The 25,815-nt window shown below is 38.7% G+C and overlaps 1 protein-coding gene across 2 annotated transcripts in view; it reads right to left on the bottom strand.

Moving 5' to 3' along the window:
• Positions 1 to 5,798, bottom strand: part of GLS (glutaminase) — a 79,467-nt gene extending 73,669 nt beyond the window's left edge. For both annotated transcript variants that reach the window (XM_090281941.1, XM_090281949.1), the window contains exon 1: positions 5,162 to 5,798. In XM_090281941.1, coding sequence (XP_090138067.1) covers positions 5,162 to 5,583 — 422 coding nt within the window. In that variant the 5' untranslated portion in view covers positions 5,584 to 5,798. The remainder of the gene's footprint in view (positions 1 to 5,161) is intronic.
• Positions 5,799 to 25,815: the final 20,017 nt, after the last annotated feature.

Genomic DNA, 25,815 nt, shown 5'->3' with positions numbered 1-25,815 from the left:
ATTGAGAAAACCCCTATCAAAATTAATTATACTTTCAATTTTGATTTTAGCTTAAAAGAATTGGAAGTATGTTCATTCTTACAAATTAAAAGCAAAATCATTATTAAATGATCATAACAGAATGTTATCCATTTCAACAGAGGTTGTCTTTTGATCCCCAAATATATTACCCATATCTGCCAAATACTATCTCACCTTTATTATCAGTACCATTCTATAGACCTAATTCAATGTTTGCTGAAATGTGTTAAGTATTTAATCTTACTTTGAAATTTAATTCTCAACAAAATGTGATGATTCTCTGGCCCTTGCTTTCCATTTATTAAGACTATAAATTACCAAAATAAAGTAACAGTATCTGACAGTAGTTGAAATCACTTTTGCTTGCACTTTCACTTTTAATGTAAAATTTTTAATTATCCTATTTTAATTAAAAAATATTTTTGAAATGCCATGACAAGTAGGTGACTTGTTTGTATAGATGAGCAAACATACAATTATTGCACGTGAGTATGCAATTTTTAACAGATACTTCCAAACTGCTCTCCAAAATAGATGAACTAATTTATACTTGCACCAGCAAGGTAAAGGTTCCCACTTCCCACCTTTGCATTACTTGATTTAACTTAACATCTGCCAATCTGACAGAGAAAAAAATGACCTCACTGTTATATTAATGGAATACTTTCAATGTTAACCCTGGCTGGTTTGGCTCAGTGGATTGAGCGTCGGCCTGCGAGCTAAGTGTCGCTGGTTCAATCTTCCAGTCAGGGCACATCAGAGAAGGAAAACTCTGACTCCAAAAAACCTCCGCTGCCTTGCGGCATACCTCTTCAGGGGAAAGGCTAAGGGAATAAACCCCGACAGAAAATCCGGAGCGGGAGTCCCTAAGGCGGTTTGACGTTGTAGTCAACACCGGCAACTCCTGCGGCGCACCTGAAGCCAAGCTGTATTGACTCTGTCTTTCCCTTGGATCCTTCAGCTGCGAAGAGAGGGGGGGTCTGCTGCATGGGCAACAGCAGACCCTCCATATCACCCTGCCCAGGCTCTGTAGCTTCAGCTTCACTGGAGAGGACACTCCAGCGTCATCACAAGATGTCGATTCAACACGGGAGGAGACAGATACCGTGTCACTCCCGAGTCGGACTGCACAGCCATTCTCGGCGGTGCAGATAGACTCTTAAGAAGCTACACCATCATCGTCTCTCGAGACGGACGGCTGCCGACGACGACTTTCAATGTTGTAGAAAATAAGCATGGTTATCAAGTATTGGTTATTTTCCCAGCCTGGTACTTCTGTTACATCTCTCTTTTCCTTTCTAATTAAATAATAAAATGCTCCCTCATCTCCACCTGCCAATCCTTCCCACGGACCCTAGAATATACACTTCTGGGCTTTACAGAAATGAAGCATGGCACGGTTGACAAAGAAGAGACACTGATAAAAATGGCTACGTTAGACAAGCATTGGTATAAAGGTTAATCAAGAATCTTCAATCCTACAGCATGGTCTGTGACTTTTATATAATATTCATTCCAGTGGTATTTTGAAATTAAACATCTATAAACAATCTCAAAACAGTATGCAAAATAGATTGAAATTAAAAAAGAGAATGGATATGGGGTCCTTGCCGGGTAGTTCAGATGGTTGGAACATTGCCCCAAACACCAAAAGACTGTGGGTTCAATTCCTGGTCAGGGCACATACCTAGGTTGTGGGTTCGATCCCTGATCGAGTTGCATATGGGAGACAATCAATTGATGGTTCTCTCTCACATTGATGTCTCAGTCTCTCTCTCTCACCCCCCTCCGCTCCCCTTCCTCTCTCCTAAAACGAATTAGAAAAAAATATCCTTGGGTGAAGTTTTTTTTTTTTTAAAGCGTGGATATGGGGATACAGATTTTAAATTTGAAGTCATCAGATATGTGGAGGTAAACGTGAGAACAGAGCTTGGAGGAGAGATAACACTACCTATACAAAGACAAGTGTCAGAGCTGAGAGAGGGATATGCTCTTGAGAAGGCAGACAAATTGAAAAGAAACAAAGGCCTCAGCCTCAGAGTTTAACCAGTGAGCAAACTCAAAGAAGAGTCAGGAAAGCAGAGAGAACTTAAAAAATGAGAAAGTCAAGCAAAGTGTTTTCAAAATGACAGAATGACAGAAACAAAAGTAAATAAGAGCACTACATGGAAAACTGAACAAAGATCATTACATTTTTCCATAAGATATTTAAGAAAGTAGTAATATCTCAACCTAAACCAGAATTGAAGTTGATTGAAGATGGCATGTCCTAGAATGACACTGATTCAAAGAGTCTGACAATAGGAAAAAAGATAAGTAGGTAACTTGTTTATATCTCACTGCCTTCCAGAATATGATAAGGTTGATAAAATAAAAAGTTAGACCAAATAAAGGAAAAAAAGCAAATATCCAGCCATGCAAACTAATAAAATTGCTATATTTAAGTATTAAATTCACTCTGAGCTTATTGTAAATGGTGCAAATCACAGTTTCCTATAAGAAATACAACACTTTCTCAGCAAATTTTTTTCTAGAAACTAAAAGTTTCTCATGTGTCAGCCTGAAATTCAAAGGCCAATGTCCTTGTCATGTTTTACAATAAGCAAAGCAATTTTATTCTTATTTAATAAAGTTATGTTGTACTTAACACATGCCAAATATTGTTCTAAGTAAGCCCTTTGCAAAATAGTAACTCATTTTTTTACCTATTTAATAATCCTCTATAAAAGCTTGCAGAGTCCTGAGTGAGTGCTAGCATTCCAGGTGGCTTGCTGATTGAGGGATGAGCTATGCTTTGGAAGCTGAACATTAGAAAGGATAACAGGATCAACTGGAAGCTTAACTCCCAGTGTAAGAAAAACGTTTATTACATAAAGGCAAAATGAAAGAAATCAAAGTAGGAAAGCTACATCTGAAGATCAGATCATTCAGAAGATAGGATCTTTAACCAGATTAAATTTTTTTTCACAACTTTAAGGACAGTGCTCTTCACCTTATGTGTAAACTGGAGACAGCTGGGGTTCACTCTTGAAATCCTTGATTGAAAGCTCTCAGGATTATTGTATACAGGCACACCTCATTTTATTGCGTTTAGCTTTGCTGTGCTTCACAGGTGCTGCATTTTTGTTTTTGTTTTTTTACAAACTGAAGGCAAGACCAGCAAATACATTACAACTTGCTTGTTATTGCAATACTTTCTTTATTACAATGGTGTGTAAGTGAACCCACAATATCTGCAAGGTATGCCTGTTTGAACCAGTTATTACTTCAACTTTGGTGGCAAAGAAGTAAACTCCTTTGAACTAAGGTAAACAAAATTATCTTATTAGCCACTCAAACTCCCAGGACATCTAAGCAAATATTCCTGAAGGATTCCCTGGCCTAGATTGATTTTCTTTGGGGGCTTGGGAGACAGGACAGGGCATTTTTTTATGTAGGGGTTGTCAATAAGTATTAGCCAAAATAGTGTTCCAAAGATATTGCAAGAGATGTTCTTATTTAGAAGGCAATGAGGGTACAACCTTCTGGAAAACATGTGAATCACAAAAGGGGCTCAGCTTCCTGACAAGGGGAAAGCAAGAGGGACACTAGAACCACTGAAGTGACACAGCCTGGAAGACCTTTTCAATAAAAAGTAGTTCCTACCCTATATATAGCCTTTAAGGACAACTTTTATATGCCAGTAATTGCTTTTTGCAATTCTGTAACTTTGGGCATAGGTATATAAACTAGTTACATGTCTGATAAACCAGAAGATGTTAAAATAAAAGTGAGTACCAGATTAAGATTAAGCATACACATTCTAGTCCCTAAAAAATATTAGAGAGGTAGAAATTTCTCAAAAGTAGTTATTTGGATCTTGAAGGGATTTGAGTTGTCTAACCGAAGGTGTTAAATGACACACCCATGGTCATAAGGCTACTCTGCAGCACATAATCATTATCACATAATATTACAAATTTTGCCTATCATCAAGTGATTTTTTTTAATAGTATTTTTTATCCAGTCTGAGAAAACAACTTTAGTTTGGAATGTTTTAGGAAGGTGCCAACTTCAATTACAGGAAATATGAAATAGACCTGAGATTTAAAGTATTAAGAATCACACTTTCCATCTGCCTTAAGGTACTATGGGGCTGGAGATAGTAACATAAATAAAAGGGAGGCGAAACAGATCATATAATGTCAGTACAATATCAGAAAAATAGTAGAGTATAGAGCAAGCAGACAAGTAAATTTGTAACCACCCTGGAAAAACAAAGTTTGTGTCCATTTATAGTACACAAGACAAAATATCCAGGAAACTACTGTGTTAGGAAAAAACACGTTTTGTTTTAAGACTAAACTGCTGTGCGATACAGATGGATTAATATCCTATCACTGTTAACTTGAATTCTTCAGTGGGTGTTTTACCCGTCACATTTCATCTTCAGAATTCTGACTTCTATTTTCAAAAACTTGCCCATCTCACCCAGGATATCAAACTGGCCAAAGCCCCAGCACACACAGGTGGTCTGTACTGCGTGCCCCATCTTCTCCACCACGTGACTCTTTTCCACCTAATCTTGTTTCAGAGACATTATTTCCGGTGCCCCAGATGGCTCAACACAGGCCAGAAAGAGCCACCCTGGAAATATTAACAATACTCTGCCACACCAGGCTTCCAGAGACATGGTGGCAGAGATCGAAGAAGGGCAGGCTGAAAGGAAACTCGAGCCTGGAAAAACGACTCGGGAAGGCACCGGCTTTGCTCAACGCCCGACTCCTAAATGTCACTTGGTGTAGATGTTGGTGTGGCATCCCCCACGAAGGGCTGGACGAGAGCCCAGGGACTGCAGCCCGGAGCCAGGGCGCGGAGCAGCCCTATCTCCAAGGCGGGGAGTGAACCAGACCCGGGCCTCCGCGGCTCCACCCGGGCGGCCCGGGCCCGGGGCCGGGAAGGGAAGTGAGGGCCCAGCGGAGGGGCGAGTGAGGAGAAGGCTCGGGCGCGGCTGGGCCTAATCACATGGCGCAGACAGCGCAGGGAGCCCGGCATCTCTTTCTCCTTCTCTAACCTCCGCTCCCATCCCGCCCCACAGCAGGCTCCGCCCGGGCCGGGCCCCACCAGGACAAGGCCTCGTCTGCAGCGTGGAGACACTCACTTTTCGCCTGAGGCCACCAGCTCCTTGCCTTCGCGGTTGCCGAACGCTTCGGTCTCCCCAGGGCCGTCTTTGGGGCCGGGCGCTGGCGGAGCCGCGGGCGGCGATGCCCCTGGCTGCTGTGGCTGTGGCTGTGGCGGCGACTGCTGCTGCTGCTGCTGCGTGCCCCCCTTGCCCAGCTCCTGCAGGATCTCCGAGGGGGAGCTGGACAGGCCCCGGGTGAGGGGCCCCACCGGCCGGCCGCCTCCGCCCCACCACGGATAGAGCCGCGCAGCGGCCCCCGAGCCAGCGGCCTCGGGTCCCCCGCCCCGGGAGCGCCGGCACAGTGTGGAGAGAGGCTGTGCCCGCCTCAGAGCCGCACTGGTGTCGGTGGACGGCCTCAGGAGAAGGTCCCGCAGCGTTGCCGAACCTCGAAGCCTCATCATGCCGCCCGCTCAGTCAGTGCCCGCTCGACAGGGAAGGATGCTGGGGGCGTGGGCGGCCGCCTTCCTCCCAGGATGCGTTATCCCGCGGGACAGCAAAAGGGCAAGCGAGGACAAGCAAGGACAGGGGCAGCAACGCGGGTGTGGGTGTGGTTCCGGCTCCCCTTAGCCGCTGCCTCAGCTCCTCTCACCGCCGAGGACTCCGCACTAAGACTGAAGTGCAGGGGAGGGCCGGAGATATTCAGCGCTCAACCTCCTGGAGGGGGGCGGGGAGATGCCGGGCCCCTGCCCACTTCGCCTGCTTCTATTGGTTCAGATTCTCGACCTCTCTTCTGATTGGGGACTGGAGCAGTCAAATTTCTCTCGGCGCTTAGTGTGTGACGAAGTGCGTGGGGGACTCGCTGGAGGTGGGGAGAGGAAGCTGTCTGACGTGTGAGGCGGAGGAATCAGGCCGAGCTTCCGAGGAGCCCCTTCCCTCTCACCTTACCAACCCAAAGGCTGCCCTAATGGGGAACTCAGGGTTTAGGATTATCGTCATTTACGCAGCAGATGCACTCCTGGACTCTGAGGCCTCAAACTGCTGGGGAAACTGAAGGGCACGATCCCCAGCTGCTGAGGGGCCGGGGGTCAGCGGGACTGGCGAGAGCTCGACTGGTCCAGGCTTGCAGCTGGACTCCGGCCATCCGGTGAGGGCGTGTGGCGACGCCTCTGAGGGCCGTGGTCCCCCAAGGCGGTCTCAGACCAGCCTCGTCCCTCCCCTAAGTGTTACATTTACTTGAAACTTTCCACTGTTGGCGACTACCCAGATGTGAAGTGTTTTGGAAAAAATGAGCAAAATCCTTTAAGCTATGTAACTTAGCTATGTAGAGGGTTGGAGTTTGGAGGCCGGCGAAGAGGGAAGTTCCAGAATGCAACTGCCTTCCTTTTAAAAAATTATTTTATTGATATACAACGATATCTCAAAAATATTTTTGAACAGCAGTGATTCAACATTAGTTTTCCTGAAAGAAAAATATAGACATTTTTCTATTTTAAAAAATGCTTTATCATTTTTAAATAGAAGTGTCCTTTAAAATAGAAGTATCCGAATACTGGTGTTCTGAATTGTTTCAGCCTGGTCTCACTTTACCCATCTGTCCTTTTGGACCTATAGAGAAAGAGCCAAGGATCTGATAAACTTAGCTTTTCTCTGAGCCTACAAATACACTTCATTCCACGATTTAAAAAACAAAAATGTGTTTAGATGATTCCCTGGAACAAATAGGTTTAAATATACATAGATCCACAAAGGTTAATGGGATGATTTTTTTGAAACAGGAAGGGTGTGTGTCAGGTGTATCGTTAACTAATCACCAGGTTTAGTAATCTAATGAAACTTAAAGTAGTGCACTAGGTTAATAATTAGGAAATCTGGTTGACTATAGGTTATGTGACCTTTGGCATGTCACACTCTTGCCATGTTTAAGTTCTTTCCTATCTGCTCTGTAACCAGAAGAACGTGGAACAAGCTGTTGTGTAAAGCGTTTAATCACATTTTTAAAATATTAAGAAAAATGCAAATTATTTAGAAGACTTTTTATTAGTACTTCATGTTACCTGTCACTAAAATTTGACAGTAGTCAAAGTTAATAATATATTCAGAAAAAGTAACATCAAATTTTGTAAGAAAGATAACAAATACTACTGCTACCTAACTTTTCCACTCTGATTTATAAATTACATAAACCTGAATATTCTCTCATCCCTTACATATGACTAGTTATCAGTTTTGATTGTGTCTTTCTCTCAACCACATTCAAGTTATTGATAAATTCAGTTATTTTCCTCCTGTTTTTTTTTTCTTAGTTTCTATAATTTTTCTATGGAATTTCTTTCAATGATTAAAGTTTTAAATATTTTATAATATACTTAAATATAAAAAGCAAACTAAGTAATAGATTATTTTCTAGAGTTTTTCCTTTCAGGGATGAGCAGATGTTACTCCTAACATTTAGAAAAATTTAAGAGTCTGCTGACTATTAACCCCTTCTTTGAGAAGACTAATGAAAAAGTTATAGACAGCAAATTGAAACTACCATAAATGTAATAAAAATGTGACTCATTAATGTTTTCATTTGATTCTTTTATTCATCTTAAAGTTTAAATATTAATGTTTTTTAATCAAATAACTTTGGAACTATGAATTGTAGTTAATTACTATTTCCATTAGGTTAATTATTCACTTATTCAATCATATCATCATATAAAACAAAATATATCCCTATAAAAACATATTATACACATGCAGTAGTCCATCAAAATATCTACAGATAGAAAATGACTGTCCAGATTAACATGTGACTGGGATGTCTACCTGCTTAGACTTTCTCTTCGGCTACTGGATTAAGTGTAGTTATCCTACAATGGGTTGTAGTCTCACATCCATTGAAAAAGAAGATAATCAGCCATTAAATAAGAAATTGTAATATATGCACTTTGTCTTTATTCTAACTAGAAGCACAATTCTGAGCTTCTATGTTCTTTTGAAGATTAGAAAAACCTAATGTTTCAAGATCAGAATGTAATCTATATATATTGCGGATATGTCACAAAAACTAAAAGGTTATTTGTTGACTTAGAGATAAATAGAAAATAATGCTACTTTGACTAACAACTTATAAGAATTGCCTAAGAGATTTTTGCTTGTTTGTTTGAAATTCATTTAGAGACTAGAGTAAGGTTCGGGAAACCTCCAAATAAGCTCTGTTAATATTTCCCTTTCTTCTGCTGGTTGGTTTCCTGCTTTAACTGGCCAACTTCCTACCCTCACTGATTATAAACTTTCCAAACTTAACTTATTTTTCCCAAAGCTGAATTTAGATTTATATTAAAATAAGTATTATAAATACCTCATCTGTAAAATGGGGATAATATTGGTATCTTACCTCATAAGGTTCTTGTGAAGATGAAATGAATCAACACATGTAAAGCACTTAGAACAATGGTAGTAGCACTCCGTGTTAGCTATAATAATAATTACGATAGCAATAATAATTACTATTTTTATTCTATGAGTGAATAAATTTTGTTGTACAATGTGATATTTGTCACATCTATTGTTGAGAAGCCAAACTGGGAATTATCTTAAACCATCTATCATAAAATATCATTTAAAAAGAAGCTAACTTGGGACTTCCAGCCAAGCTGGAGGCCTAGAGAGACACACTGCGTCTCCCTCCACAACGAAGAAGGAGTACAACTACCTCAAAACTAGAGACAACAAGAAGTTCCAGAAAACAGAGCTGCCTGGAAGTCCAACAAAGATATAAAGAAGAAATACTCATCCAGACAGGTAGGAAAGGCAGAGCCGAGGCGGAGAGGATGTGGTATGGTGGTGGCAGCAGTGGCGGTGGCAGCGGCAGCGGCAGGCCAGTGGAAAGTGCAGTCACACATTTTAAAAAGTTGGGAGGGACACCTGGGGAGCCTTCCCAGCCCCAGACCAGACTGCGCAGCTAATGGACACAGCGCCAGGGAAAATAAAGCCTCATTGTTTCTGACTATGCAAAGCAGTGGGGGTTGGGGCAGAGGAAGAAACTGCCAGTCTCTCAGCAGAGTCCACTTGTTTAAAGGCCTCCATGGTCTTAAAATGTCCGTAGATCAACCCACTCTGGGAACAATGGCAAGGGCAACAGCTAGAGGGGTGCCAGTCCCATATGGAAGTGGGAGAAGTGCCTGGAAAAGGTGAGTGCTGAGCAAGCAGCATTGTTCCCTCTCAGACCCCCTCCCCCATATACAGCTCCATTACATGGTAAAACGGGTCACCTGTACTGACAAATACCTAAGGCTCCAACCCTTACAACATAATAGGAGCGACAGTTCTACCTAAGGCACAGAGACAAACAAACACAGGAGCCTGTCAAGATGATGAGACAGAGAAGTATGGCCCAAAAGGGGAAACGAATCAAGGTTCCAGTGGGAGAACTAAGCGACAAGGAGATAGCCAACCTAATAGATGAGGAGATTGCCAACCTAACAGATGTAGAATTAAAAACACTGGTGATAAAGATGCTCACAGACTTGATAGATATGCTTGAGTATGGCAAACACATAAGGGAAGAAGTGAAGGCTATGCTAAATGAAACGAAGGAAAATCCACACAAAATCAATGGTGAAGGTAAGGAAACCGGGGTTCAAATCAATGATTTGGAACATACAAAAGAAATAAACAGTCAACCAGTGTAGAATGAGGAAACAAGAGTTGAAAAAAGTGAAGAGACACTTAAGAACCTCTGGGATAATTTTAAATGTGCCAACATCCAAACCATAGGGGTGCCAGAAGGAGAAGAGGAAGAGCAAAAAATTGAAAGCTTATGTGAAAAAATAATGAAGGAAAACTTCCCAAATATGGCAAAGGTAATAGACATACAAGTCCAGGAAGCACAGAGAGTCCCAAACAAGCTAGATCCAAAGAGGACCACACCAAGAAACATCATAATTAAAATGCCAAAGGTCAAAGATAAAGAGCGAATCTTAAAAGCAGCAAGAGAAAAGCAGAGAGTTACCTACAAAGGGGTGCCTATAAGACTATCAGCTCATTTCTCAAAAGAAACTTTTCAGGCTAGAAGGGACTGGCAAAAAGTATTCAATGTGATGAAAAGCAAGAACCTACAACCAAGATTATTCGGCAAAGCTATCATTTAGAATGGAAGGGCAGATAAAGTGCTTCCCAGACAAGTTAAAGCTAAAGGAGTTCATCATCACCAAGCCATTATTACATGAAATGTTAAAGAGACTTATTTAAGAAAAAGAAGGTCAAAAATATGAACATTAAATGACAACAAACTCACTATTATTAACAACAGAATCTAGAAAATAAAAACAAAATCCAACTAAGCAAACCAGAGTAGGAACAGAATCATAGGTATGGGGATCATTTGGAAGAGTATCAGCTGGGAGCAGGAAGAGGGAGAAATGGTGAAATGGTGCAGGGATTAAGAAACATAATTGGTTGGTATAAAATAGACAGACGGAAGTTAAGAATAAGACAGGAAATGGTGAAGCCATGGACATGAACTAAGGGGGGTGGGATTGCTGGAGGGAAGAGGGGTACTTGGCAGAGGGGAGCAAAGGGGAAAAAGAATTGGGACTACTGTAACAACATGATCAATAAAATACACTGAAAAATTTTAAATAAAAATTAAAAGATAACTTTCCAAAATGAGATTATTTACTTATGTTTTAGAAACAAACCAAGAATTTTCAAAGTATCTTAAAATAGGAAGAGACTGCTGCAAAAAGAGTTAGATTAAGCAAAGCTGGATTCAGTGCCCAAGGTATAAGCTTTTGACAAATAACTTTTGAAAAAATGCTAAAGGAGAATTGCTAGCAAAAAGCAGACAAACAAACAAACAAACAAACAAAGCAACAAAAACCTGGCCTGAATGCACATGTCATACACAATTAAAATTTTAAAATCTTTATTTTGCTACCTATATAAATTAAATTAAAACTCTGTTCCTTGTGGCATCACACAAAAATAGAAAGATTTGAAGAAACTATTTGAATAGTATTATTTAAAATACTAAGTATATGAAATTCTTTTTGAGGGTCCACTCATAGCTGAAATGGGAGTGGGATGGAAATCAGTCATTTTTCCTTGATTCTGAGTGATATAGTAAAGATTTCAATTGGCTCAGTTTATAAGTTAATATTGTTTATACTCAGATCACAATTATATGCATAGAGCTTCCAGATATTTATTGATTTTTTAAAGTGATTTTAATTCTAGGTTTTTTTTTTTTTTTTTTTTGGTACATTCATAGAAAGCACTAAAGTGAACTAACTCCCATCCCAGAGATAAGAAAGTCTTAGTTGTATAGTAGCAAAACTTAAAACAAATTTGATTTTACAAATAATCCAGAAGTCAGTCAAAACCATATCTGTCTGAGAAGGAAAACAATATCTGTGGTGGATTGTATTACTGTTCTCAAATATTTTTGTCTCTTCCAACGGTATGACCTTACTTCCTCACCTTGTTGAATTGGCAGGCTTGGCCTTATGCCTTCATTTGTTCAATGAAATGAGAAAGCAAATGATGTAAACCACTGCTGAACAGAAACTTAAAGAGTAATTGCTTCATCCTGTCATCTCTTTTTTCTTTATGCAACAAGAACAGCATGTTCCACAAAGGGGATGCTTCTTCATCTGGGTCCCAGAATGATGGAACAAAGCCGAAGATGACTGTGACTGACAAATAACAGGAGGAGAAATAAATCTTACTGTAAGTAATTTCAGTTTAGGGGCTACTGCCGTCAAATAACTTTGCTTGACCAATACATCATCCAATTGAATGGAGAAGATTTGGCAGCTGTGAGACTAGTATGGCTTACAAAGAGTATTTGAGAACTCTAAAAGATAGGCAATAGACCTGCAGAGCATTTGAAACTTAATACCACTGAAAGAACAATCAGAATAGTCATTCTTTTTCAGGGCCGATTAAAACCAAATTTTAGGTAGGAGATGTTTGATTGATATTTCAGTATACCATACATATTTGGACACTTTAATTGGGAAAATTAGCAGTGGTTTGAAGTATGAGCTCTAAATCAGTTATGCTATGTTGGTTTTATGATATGAAATGTAATGTTGTGTCGACATTGAAATTTGTCACATATTTAAACCCTGAAAAAGAAAAATGGGCCTGGACTTTTGCCTATTTATGCTCATCTCATGGTAAGATCCTGTTACCAATTCAGAAACCAATTACTAAACTCTACTTAAATTATTATTTATAGAACTAAATTTAGACATTTGAAAATAAAAGAGTTGACAATAATGTATTTTGATGTTCTGGGGTAAAAAAGAATCAATATTCATCCTCTGTATAACATGAGTTCATTCAAACTATATCTTTACTTTTAAAGCATCTGACATTTACAGTTAGCATGTGATTCCCGGTGTCCAATTATAAGTCACAATAAAAAACTCTACGAAAGAAATATTGGTTCATGAGAGAGCTGCTTCTCATAGTGACAACACCATGTGGTGTGTTCTAAGGCAGAATTTTATTCATATGCACCCCAGATGGTAAAACAGTGTGATGTATAAAACACCTCTGTAGAAACAGCCTAAATGGTTATCTGTAGGAGAATAGATTAAAATAATGCAATACTTCCATATAATGGGGTAACATAAATTATTTAAAATCAATGGTCGCCAGTGTCATGTATTAAAATGGATTTCTCAAAAACAATGTTGAAAAAAAAGAAAAGTTACAGATTTACATGTATATTATGATACCATGGTTATAAAACTCTAAAACATGCAAAACAAAATATTATTTATAGATTTATACATATGTTTAAAAGTTTCAAATGTACATAGAAATGATATACATCAAATTCAGTGTAGTGGTTATGATCTCTGGATATATATAATGCAGTATGGGATTAAAGAGATGTACACAGAGAGCTTCAACTGTATCTATAATGATTGAATTAAAAAAAAAAATCTGAAGCAAATATGGCACTTGGGTAGTTGATCACAGGTATTTGTTATATTTTCTCTTTTTCTCTGTGTTTGAAGAAGCTTTATTATAATGTTGAAAGCCATTATTTTTCTCTAATAACTGTTAAGTGTAGAAAATATTACAAATCCAATATTCTATTTTTAATGGTTCCTTTTAAACTTTATTTAATTTTGCCTAACTAATGCTGAGTGATAAAACCAGTAAGCAATATAGCTACCCTGTAAATATATTTCAAGAATGCAACTAACAATTTCCTTGAATGAAAAAATTTACAGAAGGTAAGAATGACATATTTAAATGAAACTTATAGAAAAAAATTATTTGGTTCTTGGCTATCTCAAACATAAATATGAAAGTAATTCTTTCATTAATCAAATATGAATAAAAATATATCCTTCCTTTCTTTGAAATTAAAAAGCTACTTATCTTTGCAATATTGCTGTTAAGGACAGATGTCAATTGCTAAATTTTATGGCTGTAGAAATTTTAAGTTTTAAGGTCATGTAACTAATTAATAATAAAGTTGGCAAAGACACACCCTTACGCTAAATGTGGCCCTTGCCCTCATTTATTTTGGATCATTGAACAAATACCTACAAGAGACATGTTTATGGGTGCAAAAATGCCACAAGGCTCAGAAAAATCTTTGCGACTATTTTCCCTAATTAGAGGCTCAATAGGTAAGTTGAGTAAAGAAGATCCGGTTGTAATATATCAGAGAATAATGAGATTCCAATAAGTTGGAATTGGAATGCTCTTTCTAAAGGGGGGAGTAGCTAATCCATTCTAGCTAACTTTAGCTAGGTGCAATGCAGGCACAGTTAACTAAACCTTTGAATTCTTTAAGATAATCCAGAAATATGATTTTTAAAACTAAAATTATCTGACTGATTTTTAAATATAAGAAGCTCATTCCATTTTTTAAAGCGCTATATACTAGTCAAACAAAACACCTGCGAGAGTAATTTGGCCACTGTGTTTTCCAGCTCTGCCCTGAACAATCAGATGATGAGGTTTATTCCCTGACATGGATTCTACTTCAGATCATTAGTGCTAATCAGCAATGGAAATCCCATTCCCCTTGAAACTGTGGCAGCTCTCTTGCTACCAAGAGGGGAGCTAGCCTTTGGGCAAACCTAACACACAAAGGCCAACTGAGTGGAGAGATAGAATCTGTAATTTCCATAAAATTCATGAGCTACTTAACCAACTCTGATTCCTGCCCTCTTTTGTTATATGTGATACATTTCCTTACTATTTAAATCATTTTGAATCTGGACTTCCATTAAGACATTATGACTGATTAATAATCACACGATAGAAGATTCCTTGTCTGTTTCTGTCTTTCTCTTTGCCCTGAGTACAATTTATTACATCCACTTTCTTTCTCATTTTTTAACCCAGCTAAATTATATATCTATGTTTTAACTTATTTAGACATTACAGGACTTGCATAATTTAATATAAAGTGATGGAGATGGAGATACAGTGAACATAAGAAGCTTGCCCTAACTTTCAGTTTGGACCCTGAATAATTTCTGTACTCTAGATTTACTTCCCTTCTCTCTCAAAAGAAAAAAAAAATTTTTTTTTTGAGCCATATTAAGACAACCAGCTTTGCCATCCTGTTAAACTAGACTTCTATACTTTTGCCTGATTTGTTAGTGTTTGAACTTTAACTTGCTGGTCATCATTCCTGCCAATATGATCTATTTTCTGTTACCTAACCAACTTTCCTCCTGAGAGTCTTTGCTTATACCATTCTTACCACCTTATATGTCCTAAGCCCCCTTCTCTACCCATCAAAATTCCACTGACCTTTCAAGGTCCCCATATTACATCTTCATGGTACTCTCCAATTTCTTATATAACAGTCCTTTTTATCCCTACAACAGCTGTTACCCTCATAACAGCCATTTGAGATGGGAAAGTAGTACAGTCTCTCATTATGCACATATGAAGATTGGCAAAGAATGTTAAATAATCTGTTCAACATTTTAGTAATTTGCCTTAAAATACCAAATATTTGACTCTATGGCTTTTACCCCTACCATTGTCCCTTACCATTCCCATCTGGATATATTTTCTCTTTCATAAGAACTCAGCTCAAATGTCATTTCTTCTGGGAAGCCTTCCGTTACCTTTCCAGGCAGAATTAAGGGGATCTTTCTTTTCATATCAATATTCACTTAGTAAAATCTTCATTTATTGCATTACTGTAATTATTTTTATGCATCTCTCTTCAAACTAGACAAGAGGATTTAGTTTTTTTTTGAACTTTTAACATATCTACCATTATTTTGAATAACATTTTCAGTCATGTAATTGAGACTGTTTAGTAACATAGGAGTTTATTAACTAAAAAATAAAAGAAATATATTAGAACAAACAAATCTTCATAGTTTTTTGAATCTTGAATAAATTTTTCTTTATTATATTTCAAGAAGAGGAGGGAATTTGTTTAAAAATCAAACTGCAAAAGGACTTTATGGACACATTGTTTTTAGTGACTGTCTACCTTTGCCAATCACCATAGAGATTACATAGATTAATAAAACATGGTCTTTTCATTTGAGGAGGTAGACAAAACACAGATACATAGACTCCTAGTTAAAATACAATATTCTGGATGATATAAACCTTACATATGTGTTCTTTTCAATGGGTGGAGATGATACAGAAACGAAGTCTATCAATGGAGATTATGGAATATTCTAGAAAGAAGGTGACATTTGCTAGGTAGAAATCCAAGTGGATAGATTGACAAGGGTATTCTTTCAAGAACAAAAGAGAGTGAAGTTAAATAGTAGGTTCAGGGGACTACAAATAATCTGGTGTGGTTTTATTAGCACTCTCCACTAAATATGTCCAGTCTCTTTCTGTGTAGGATTGTACATCCATACTCCCTTGAAGTTGGATGTATCCGGGCACCTTGCTTTGGCTAGGGAAGTGTGATTATGAGCTTGCAAGCTAATGCATAATTTTCTCCTCTCTCTTTTCCTACGCCCTTATAACTGTTAATGCTTAAAGCTGTTGGCTGCTTATCTACCAGGGTATTTAAGGTCAGTGAAAGAAACTTTGTCAGTTTAAGCATCCGTGACTTGGGGACTGTTTGTTACCAAAACAAAACACTCTATTCTAATCGATCCATCTAATATGAGAGGACAGTAGGAAAGAGATCATTAGACCATAGGGAAACCAGTCCAGTTGGCAGCATATATGATATAAAGGCTGGTTTATAAAATGACCGCTTACCTTAAAGTGTGTGTTCAAAATATCTGTATCAGTGAACTTAAATAAACTAATTTTATGCTTTTTCGATTGAATGCCATTTCTGAGTAGCTGTTCTTATATCCACAACTAACTCTAAAGTTGACAATGTAATTTGAGTCAAGAAAAAGATACCTTCATAATCCATCCTTTATTTAATCTTACAGTTACATAATCACTAACCTATGTGTTCCATGTAGAAAAAAGTATCCAGTGACATCTGTAGCCTTGGTGTATATTAGCTATAGTTGGTATTGAACACTAGATGTTATTGCATTTCTACTGCAAGAGGAATGATACTAAGAAAAATGCTTACAATTTGGAGAGAGAAAGGCTTAGATTTTAATTCCAGCAGGTTGTACTGCCTTCACACAGTACTGCCTTCATGGATTTTCATCTCCCAACTAACATTGTATTTTAACAGGGGTTTCTATAAATAATGTTTTAATCCAAGAAAGTGACTGAAATAGTGAGAACTTGACACCTCATGATAGGAAAAACAGGAGAATGTTTGTGTTGATTAGCACATGAACTTTGCTAACATCCTACCTGAAAGGAGGAGCTCAGAGGTCGTATGTACTGTATATATAAGTTTATGTAGGCAGAGGAGGAAATGAGGTAGATAAGGTCTAGACATGAAGAGTTCTTCTAAATTGTAAACATGTAAGGCCAAGAGTTATGAACAGGTTGCAATACATGTTTTAAGGTACTTGAAATACCAAAGGAAGAAAAGAGGACAGGAACAAAGACAGAGATAAACTTAATCTCCTTCATAGTAGTAGTTTTTTCTCAATAATTTATGAAGTAGGGCAAAGGACATGCCTATGTGTTGTAACTTGCTAGGGTCTGCACAAATGTTGAGAGGAAAATCGAGTCCTTGCACAGTGAGAAGTCTAATAAATTTTAAGTCCAATTCTGAAAACTATATCTGTTTATTTTAAAGTTTAATAATGTATATAGATCTCTACATCCTTTCTGAACTAAGAGTCAGGCAATTGTAGTTTTAGCTCCAACCTGGCCATTTCCTAGCTGGTCGACCTGGGCAAGTCCCTTGATCTGTCAGTGCCTCAGTTCCCTCACCTTTAACATGGAAGCTTAGATTAACTGACCTCAAAGGTGCTGAGTCCCAAATGTGATTCTGAGCACTGGTTATATGAATTGTGACTTTTATCTGGAGATTATTAGACACTTATTGATGAATTCTCATGTCTATATTTTTTCCAACAGATACTATGGGAATTTCAAGATGACACACTATAAATATCAAACAAGGTTTAAGACTGTTTTACGTACAGTAACTAGACAAAAACTATAAACACCTAGCATATGGCAGTTTTGCAAGAGTAATACAGGGCACACACACCTTTAAGTTAATAATTAAAGATTCTGTTAAGGGATGGTATGAGAAGGGCAATGGGACATACACAGCCAAGAACTCAGGGCCTGGGTGGGAACGTGTCCCGGTGTGTGGAAGAGTGTCTCTGTAACCTGCTTGGTACAAGTTTCGTCTCAGTGGGGTTTTCCCCCAGTGGGAGACATTATCGGAATATAAAGGGTAATGCATACACCGTGTAGCTGGCTGAATCTGTAGTCACTCAGCATGCACGTGCTCACTCTCATTAGAAGCAGCTGTTGGCTCTAAAGAGCTCTAGCAGTCAGACTCCCCAGCAGTCGCCAGGACAGTATTTTGGTGCAAACCTTAGTGTGTGCTTTTAGAGAGTCATTAGCAAAAGGAGATAACCACAAGAGTAAATAGAAAGCAGCTGGACTGATACAAATAGTGCCACGAAAATCATTTTCAAGTTGATTACTGTAGATTTTTTTTTTTTTTTGTACTTTTTAAGGGTATGGGATATCTAGGCTCCACTTATCTCTAAATAATAAAACTCTTTCACTCCTAGCAACCACTTCCTGGAAAACAACCTGACAAAAAGATCAAAACAGTGAAAAGAGGTGTTTTGCACATTTAACAATGATAAGAGAGGTCTTAAGAGCAAAAATCCTATGATAGCTTTATCATACATGGCTATATCCACTATCTCTCAGATCAGCAGCCAGGGTCAGGAACCTCCCTGTTGCAAAAACACATATTAACCCTTCCATGATGGGATATGACAATCAACTACCTACAAAAGTTTGTGATAAAACAATCATTAAAATTTTATTGCATGTGTGGCTTGCTCCATGCATTAACTGCACAATAATAAAATTAATTGCACTCTTACCTTGCTTCTCTCTGTGTTACATTGAACAATTTATAAAACCTCAAAGGGCCTCAGTTTCCTTACTTGTAAAGTAAAAATAATATTACCTACTTTGGGGGGCTGTTGTGAGAACTAAATGAGTAACACATGTGTATTTTTTAGGGACCGGCCCATGCAAAAACTCAGCAGATGTTAGCTCCTTGTTTCTTGTAATCCATTTCTATCAAGAAGTTTTGGAGTGATCTTAAACTGTAGATCGGATCATATTACTCTCCAGCTTCAAACTGTAAATGGCTTCCCATTGTAATTAGTACAAAATTAAAAATTTGTAACCTTACCTACAAGGCCTCCTAGGTTCTGCCTAAATTGTAGCTACAGCTTCAGCTAGTTTCTCCCTGAGGTTTATGCTCTGGCCACATGGCCTTCTTACAAGTCTTCAGATGGACCAGAGATACCTCATGATTCCTACATAGTAGTAGCACAAGGGAAGAGTTGGGGGATTTACTCCTTATCTTATAATTTGTATCATACCCAACTCATTTAATATACACAATTGATATTTTCTAAATCTTATGTAAAATGCTATGAAAAACAGCTTCTGAGCTCACCACTCAGAGTCAAATTGCTGCCTCTGAGGCCCTTCTAAATTGTGATTTGGAAACTGTCACTGCTTCCACAACATGCTGTTCCCTCTGCCTGAAATCCTCATCTAACCTTTTTGTTACTGGCAAAATCATACTCTTCAGGTCTCAGCTTAAATGTCACCTGCTCTAATATGTTTCCTTGTAAAAAACTCTCACATCAACTGTTCTTTTGTTTCAAGCAAATGAATAATCCTGTGTGATGATTTTTCCCCTACGGGACTGTAAGTGTCATAAGGGCTAGGATAGCATGGCTGCTTCTCTCATGGCCACAGTCTGGCGTAGGGAAGGAATGCAGAAGTGGTATTGCTGGAGGTCAGTATTTACAAACTAATAAAATCCACTTGAAGATGTAGCAAAAGAACTCCCTCCCACAACATGAAAAATTTGAAAACATTACTTTAGACAACCTGATACAAAATTTTGGGGGTCCTTCTTGAGCCAACATCCAGTAGGAAAAGAGAAAGAAAATGCCTTCATCAAACACAGTGACTCTATCTTGGCCTCTTCCTACTTACTCTTTAACTGTCTTTCTTTCAACATGTGCAATGCATTTCAACGTATGTACACAGATGACTCTGGGGCAAAACTAAACTTTATGTGCAAAGAGGGAGAGCAGGTACCACCATCTATGAACACAAGAGATAAGTACTGCCTCAAGGCATTCCCTCTCCACAGTGTTCAGCAGAAATGTTCCTGCATGCATATTTTTGTACCTTGCTTCTAGTTTGTATCACATGTGCCTTTGAGTTATTTACCAATGCACTAAGTCTCCTGCTTTAGTTTCCTGAGTTGTGCTTCTGCATAGGTCTCTGAAAGAAAGTACTAATATCCTTTTCTGGTTGGATTCTAGATTTGGGCCCATTTTCATTTTAGTTACAACAACAACACATTTTATAGCCCACTACCTCTTCTAACAATATAGGAAGCTTTTATAGGAGACCCAGTCTTCCTCCCTTTTTTCCATGAATGTCCCTAAGTGCCAAGCACTATGCTAGGTACTATCTCTTCTAAATTCTCTGGCCTTGGTAGTCTGTCTAGATTGACAGTCTCTCTTGCATTTTTTTTTCTTTTTTCTTTCTTTCTTTCTTCCTTTTTTTTTTTTTTTTTGTCCACTTTGAGTCTTCCTTCCTATCAGGCTTTGATTTTTTTTTTTTTTTTTTTAAGGTTCCTCTACCAGGCTTCCTTAGACTATTCCTGTTTGGAAACCCCCAATGTGGAAGGCAGGTCATAGGGAAGTTCTTGAAGAGATTTCCATGTCTGTGTTTAAATGTGTATTTACCACTTTACAGCCAGACCTGAAGCCCTCCCACTGACAAAATGACATCTGCTTGGTCAGGACTCTTTGTACTTTCTAGTTTAAATTTACTCAGAATTTCTTTTTCTAAATATATTTGATCAATTATGCTATTACAGTTGTCCCAATTTTTTCCTGTTTGCCCCCTTTCATCTGGTTACCCCCTTTCCCTCCAGCAGTCACCCTCTTATTTCATGTCCATGGGTCACACATGTAAGTTCTTTGCCTTCTCCATTTCCTATACTATTCTTGACATCCCCCTGCCTATTTTGTTCCTACCAATTATGCTTCTTGATCCCTGCACCTTTTTCCCCATTCTCCCCCCATCCCCCTCTCAGCTGATAACCCTCCAAATGATCTGCATACTTATGATTCTGTTCCTGTTCTGGTTGTTTGCTTAGTCTGTTTCTTTAGATTCAGTTGTTGATAGTTCTGAGTTTGTTGCCCTTTTAATGTTCATAGTTTTGATCTTATTCTTATTCTTAAATAAGTCCCCTTAACATTTCATGTAATAATGGCTTGGTGATGATGAATTCCTTTAGCTTTACCTTGTCTGGGAAGTATTTTACCTGCCCTTTCATTCTAAATGATAGCTTTGCTGGATAGAATAATCTTGGTTGTAGGTTCTTACTTTTCATCACATTGAATATTTCTTGCCAGTCCCTTCTTGCCTGCAAAGTTGCTTTTGAGAAATCAGCTAGTAGTCTTATTTTTTTTTTATTGTCGTTCTATTACAGTAGTCCCATTTTTCCCCCATTGCCATTGCTTTCCCCTGTCCTGCCCACCCTCCCCCAGTCATTCCCTGCCCTCAGCTGATAGTCTCATGGGAACTCCTTTGTAGGTAACTCTGCTTTTTTCTTGATGCTTTTAAGATTTTCTCTTTATATTTAACCTTTGTCATTTTAATTATGATATGTCTTAGTGTGGTCCTCTTTGGGTCCAACTTGTTTGGGGCTTTCTGTGCTTTCTGGACTTATATGTCTATTTCCTTTGCCAAATTTGGGAAGTTTTCCTTCATTATTTTTTCACATAAGCTTTCAATTTTTTGCTCTTCCTCTTCTCCTTCTGGCACCCCTATGGTTCAGATGTTGGCATGTTTAAAGTTGTCCCAGAGGTTCCTAAGCCTCTCCGCATTTTTTTCAATTCTGGTTTCCTCATTCTGATTCCCTGTAGATTTTTATTTATTTCACTTAGTGTTGCCTTCATTTCTTTCCTTATGTTTTTGCCATACTCAATGAGTTCTTTGAGTATCCTGATCACCAGTGTTTTCAACTCTGCATCTGATAGCTTGGTTACTTCCATTTTATTTAGTTATTTTTCTGGGGTTTTGTTCTGTTCTTTCATTTGGGCCATATTTCTTTGTGTCCTCAATTTGGCAGCCTCCCTATGTTTGTTTCTGTGTATTAGGCAGAGCTGCTTTGAGTCCCTGTCTTAGAAGCAGCACCTATAAACTATGTGGGGTGGAGCCTTATGTAATTGCCAGAGCAGGACAACCCAACTCACTACTTTGTGGCTTTGTGTTGGGGGAGGGCTCAGAGAGGAGACAGTACCATTGCCTGGCTTCTGGAGGTTTGCCTGGCACTTGCCCCATTTCCAGTCACTTTACCCACTTCCCCTATGTGATTGGCACTCTTCTAGCTGTTGCCCTGGTGGTGAATCCCAGAGTAGGTGGGTTTGCCTACATTGTAAGTGTGTGTGGGCCCTTTAAACAGACTCTTCTGAAAATTTGGCAGTTTCTTCCTCTACCCCAACTCCCACTGGTTATTACAACTAGAAGTTATGGGGATTTATCTTCCTGGTGCTGGCACCCTGGGCTGTGAGGTCTGGCCTGAGGCTGGGATTGCTCACTCCCAAGGTATCCCTCCTGAATTTATCCACCACACATGAGTGTGGGACTGCCTGATCCACCACCACTGCCTCTCTGCCCATCTCCATGACTCCACCCCTTCTACCCATCTGGATGAATGTGGCTTCTTTAATCCTTGGTTTCCATACAGCTCCATTTTCTGATAGTTCTGGTTGTTATTTGTTTTGAGATATAGTTGTTATTCTCTATGGTTGTGTGAAGAAGCGAAGCGTGTCTATCTACGCCTCCATCTTGACTGGAAGTCTCCAAGTTTACTCAGAATTTCTATTGCTCTATTAGTTAAGGTTGCCAGATAGCCAGGTATTTTTCTCCAGAATTCCATTGTGTGTCTTGCCTACTGAATAAGATAAACAGAATAAGAACGATCATAGGGTCTATGATCTATTTTTATACTCCAGTTCATTTGCATCCTTTTCACTCCTCACTCCAACTATCCATGGCAGTTTTCCCCCTCCACATTAAAAACAGCTTTCTGGAAACTTTAATGGAAATCCTTTATATATAATAGTATGAAATCATCTTCCAGGCATGTATTTTTAAGCTTTATCTTTACAGAGTTTGAGGCTTTGGCACTCAGCCACCTTAACCCCTGTAAAGAAATTGCATACTGAAATGTCCTTGTCTCCTCTAAAATCACACCACTGAAAACCTGTCTGTTCCACCCATACATGAGCTTTGCCCTGTCCTGATGTCCCAAACCTTCCCCTTCAGGTTCTAAGGTTCACCTTAATGCTCAGGGCAATTTCTCCTCTGCTATTCACTTTAGTCCTAATCTTGTAAAACAAAGCAAATGATGCCCAGAAGGTAAGAATGAGAACAGACCATAGACTACAGTATGTGGTTTTATTTATTTAATTAGCAGAGAATAACTACAGAATGGTACCAAAGATTCTGTACATGATATTTTCTATAGTTTATCATAAGCCTTTTCTTGCAGGATCTTCATTTAGGGAGAAAAAGATGCCAAGATATCTCTCCATACTGAGCCTAAATTCCGTGAATTCAGATGTATTATATATAGTCCAAATAAGTGCAGAATCACATAATCATAGAGGTAAGAAGGAAGGGACTTGAGAAATCTAGCCCACTCCCCCACCTGTCAACAAACCTCCTCTAGCATTCCTTAAAACTGACCATCTGGCCACAGTTTAAAGAAAATACTTTTAAAAAAAATAATGAGCCTAATTCTAAAATTCTAATCAGTATTTCTCAAAGAATGCTCCGCAGATGGCCTGCATCAAAATCATGTGGGTGCTGCTGAAGGGTTCTTGGACTCTCCCACAAAAGGACAGAATCCTAGTGCCTGGGATACATACCAGGAATCTTAAGCCCCAGGTGTTTCTTATACACACTGAATCTGAGATCCTGCATTCTAACAGAGATCAGCCAAGGCAGATTACCAGGGTATGAGAAAGGCTTTTTGGCCGTTGGGTGAAACAGTCTGTCTGGAGGCATTTTCTTTGGAATGTGGTAAAACAGCTCCTACAAACCTACCCCCAACGTTTTTTTCCCACATCACAATAAGTGGCCAAGAGAGTTATGGAGATGGCAGATGCATAAGTTTCTACTTCCTGGTGAAGATGAGGAAAGGAGCCACTCCCTGAATCAGGGAGAAGGAGACCTAATGAAACATTAATACTGCACTTGGTATTGGTAAAACCATGTTCAAGACCCTCTGACAATATATGAACCACACTGAAGAAAAATATTTAAATATTAATGACAGTCTAGAGGAGCTGGTTTATTAGGAAGTATAAGTAAATGATTCTAGGCTACAGGGAGCAAAGCATAATCAATTTATTTGAAAGATTAAAGTATAAAAGTGGAAAGGTGGACCAGAACACAGAAAGTTGAAAAGACAAACAGTGAAAGGAACTTAGACATAATTCAAGCTATCATAAAACGAGCCTTAATAATAATTTCAACCAAAACAGAGAGCATATTTTTAGAATGAGGAGGCCTGTGCCCACTCTCACTTTGGAGGAGTCTCATGTTGAGCTTTCCAGAAAACCACAGAGCTTCTAAGCTCAGTATACAAGAGTTGGCTGTGTTAAAAATATAGGAGCCAGAAATGACACATACCAAGCAGATGACAAAAAAAATCTAAGCAAAGGAGAACAGAGAAATTCATTCTTTTTTCTCCTAAAGAGGAAAAAGTATCAAAGTACACGTCTTTTAACCTCCTCTTCTCCCCCACTCCCAAGGAAGAGCATTAGACTAGGAATCAGAAAACCTAATACTAACCCAGGCTCTGATACTACCTATATGACTTTAATCAGCAAACTTAATTTTCTCAACTCTTTATTTCCTCACCTATATGTAATAGAATACCTTGACTGAGACTGAACTTTAAAATTTGTGAATTTGTTGTTGTTGTTGTTTTTGGTCTCCAAAAGTAAAAACTCATCTGTCTTTAAACTCTTTCTTGGTTTAAAAAAAAAAAAAAAAAAACACCCAGAATTACACAAATATAAGGCAAATACCATTAACCTGAACAGGGTATTAAGCATCCTGGTTTGGTAAGGGAAATGGCTGACTGTGTAGCTTTGGGCTAGGTTTCAATCTCCAAATCTCCTATGTTGACTGTTTATGTATGTATGTTTACTTGTATTTCAGTAGTACGGAAAGAAAACATTTTTCTTGGATGTATATAAGCAAGAGAGGGAACACACAGAGAACTGTTTGCCTCTGAGAGGGGATCTCAAGAGTTAAAGATTTTAACTTCAATCATAGTTGTCAGGCTTAAGTGATTAATACATGTGGAAAGCTGTTATTCCAGTAACTGGAATGCATGACCTATGTTACTCAAAGAGGTTGATAAGCAATTCAACCTTTTTGCCCCAGTGGGTTTACAAGTGATGGACATGGTATCTGAGTCATTGTGTTCCAAGAAGGGAATGTCTGTGACTCAGATAAACAATTGTTGACCAACAGATAAAGAAGTACTAGGAAAATCCTGCCAGGCTGCAATTCTTATCTGATTAACCATTTTTCCAAACTCCTTACCTACTACTGTTTCTTCTCCTTATAAAACCGGTTGGCTTGAGATGAGTTGTTAAGACCATTTTTAAGGGTACATAACCTGCCATTTTCTCAGATTGCTAGCATCTGAATAAAGCACTCATAAAGATTCAGTCCTGGTCTCTACTTATTGGTTCTGGTAGTGACAGGCAGCATGAATGCCAACTTTTTCAGTTTCATTTTCTGGCGACTCTGATGCGATCCCTTTGGGACTCTCCAGTAAGTCTGGGTATATAGTGGGGAGTCCCATTGGCCCTCTAGACTGGGAGGCCCTGGGGTGCAGGTTTGGAGACTCCCTAGCAGCACCAAGTGATTTTACTTGGGGACTCTTCTTTGATTCTCAGTACTCTTCATCACCTTCACTTTCAACTGAATCACTGCACTTTCCGGTTCAGGATTATAGCCCCGGATTACGATTTAGAACAGTT

The sequence above is a fragment of the Furipterus horrens genome, unplaced genomic scaffold, assembly GCF_987537825.1.
Source record: "Furipterus horrens unplaced genomic scaffold, mFurHor1.1.pri manual_scaffold_1, whole genome shotgun sequence".
NCBI classification, from domain to species: domain Eukaryota; kingdom Metazoa; phylum Chordata; class Mammalia; order Chiroptera; family Furipteridae; genus Furipterus; species Furipterus horrens.
This window is presented reverse-complemented; position numbering and strand designations above follow the sequence as displayed.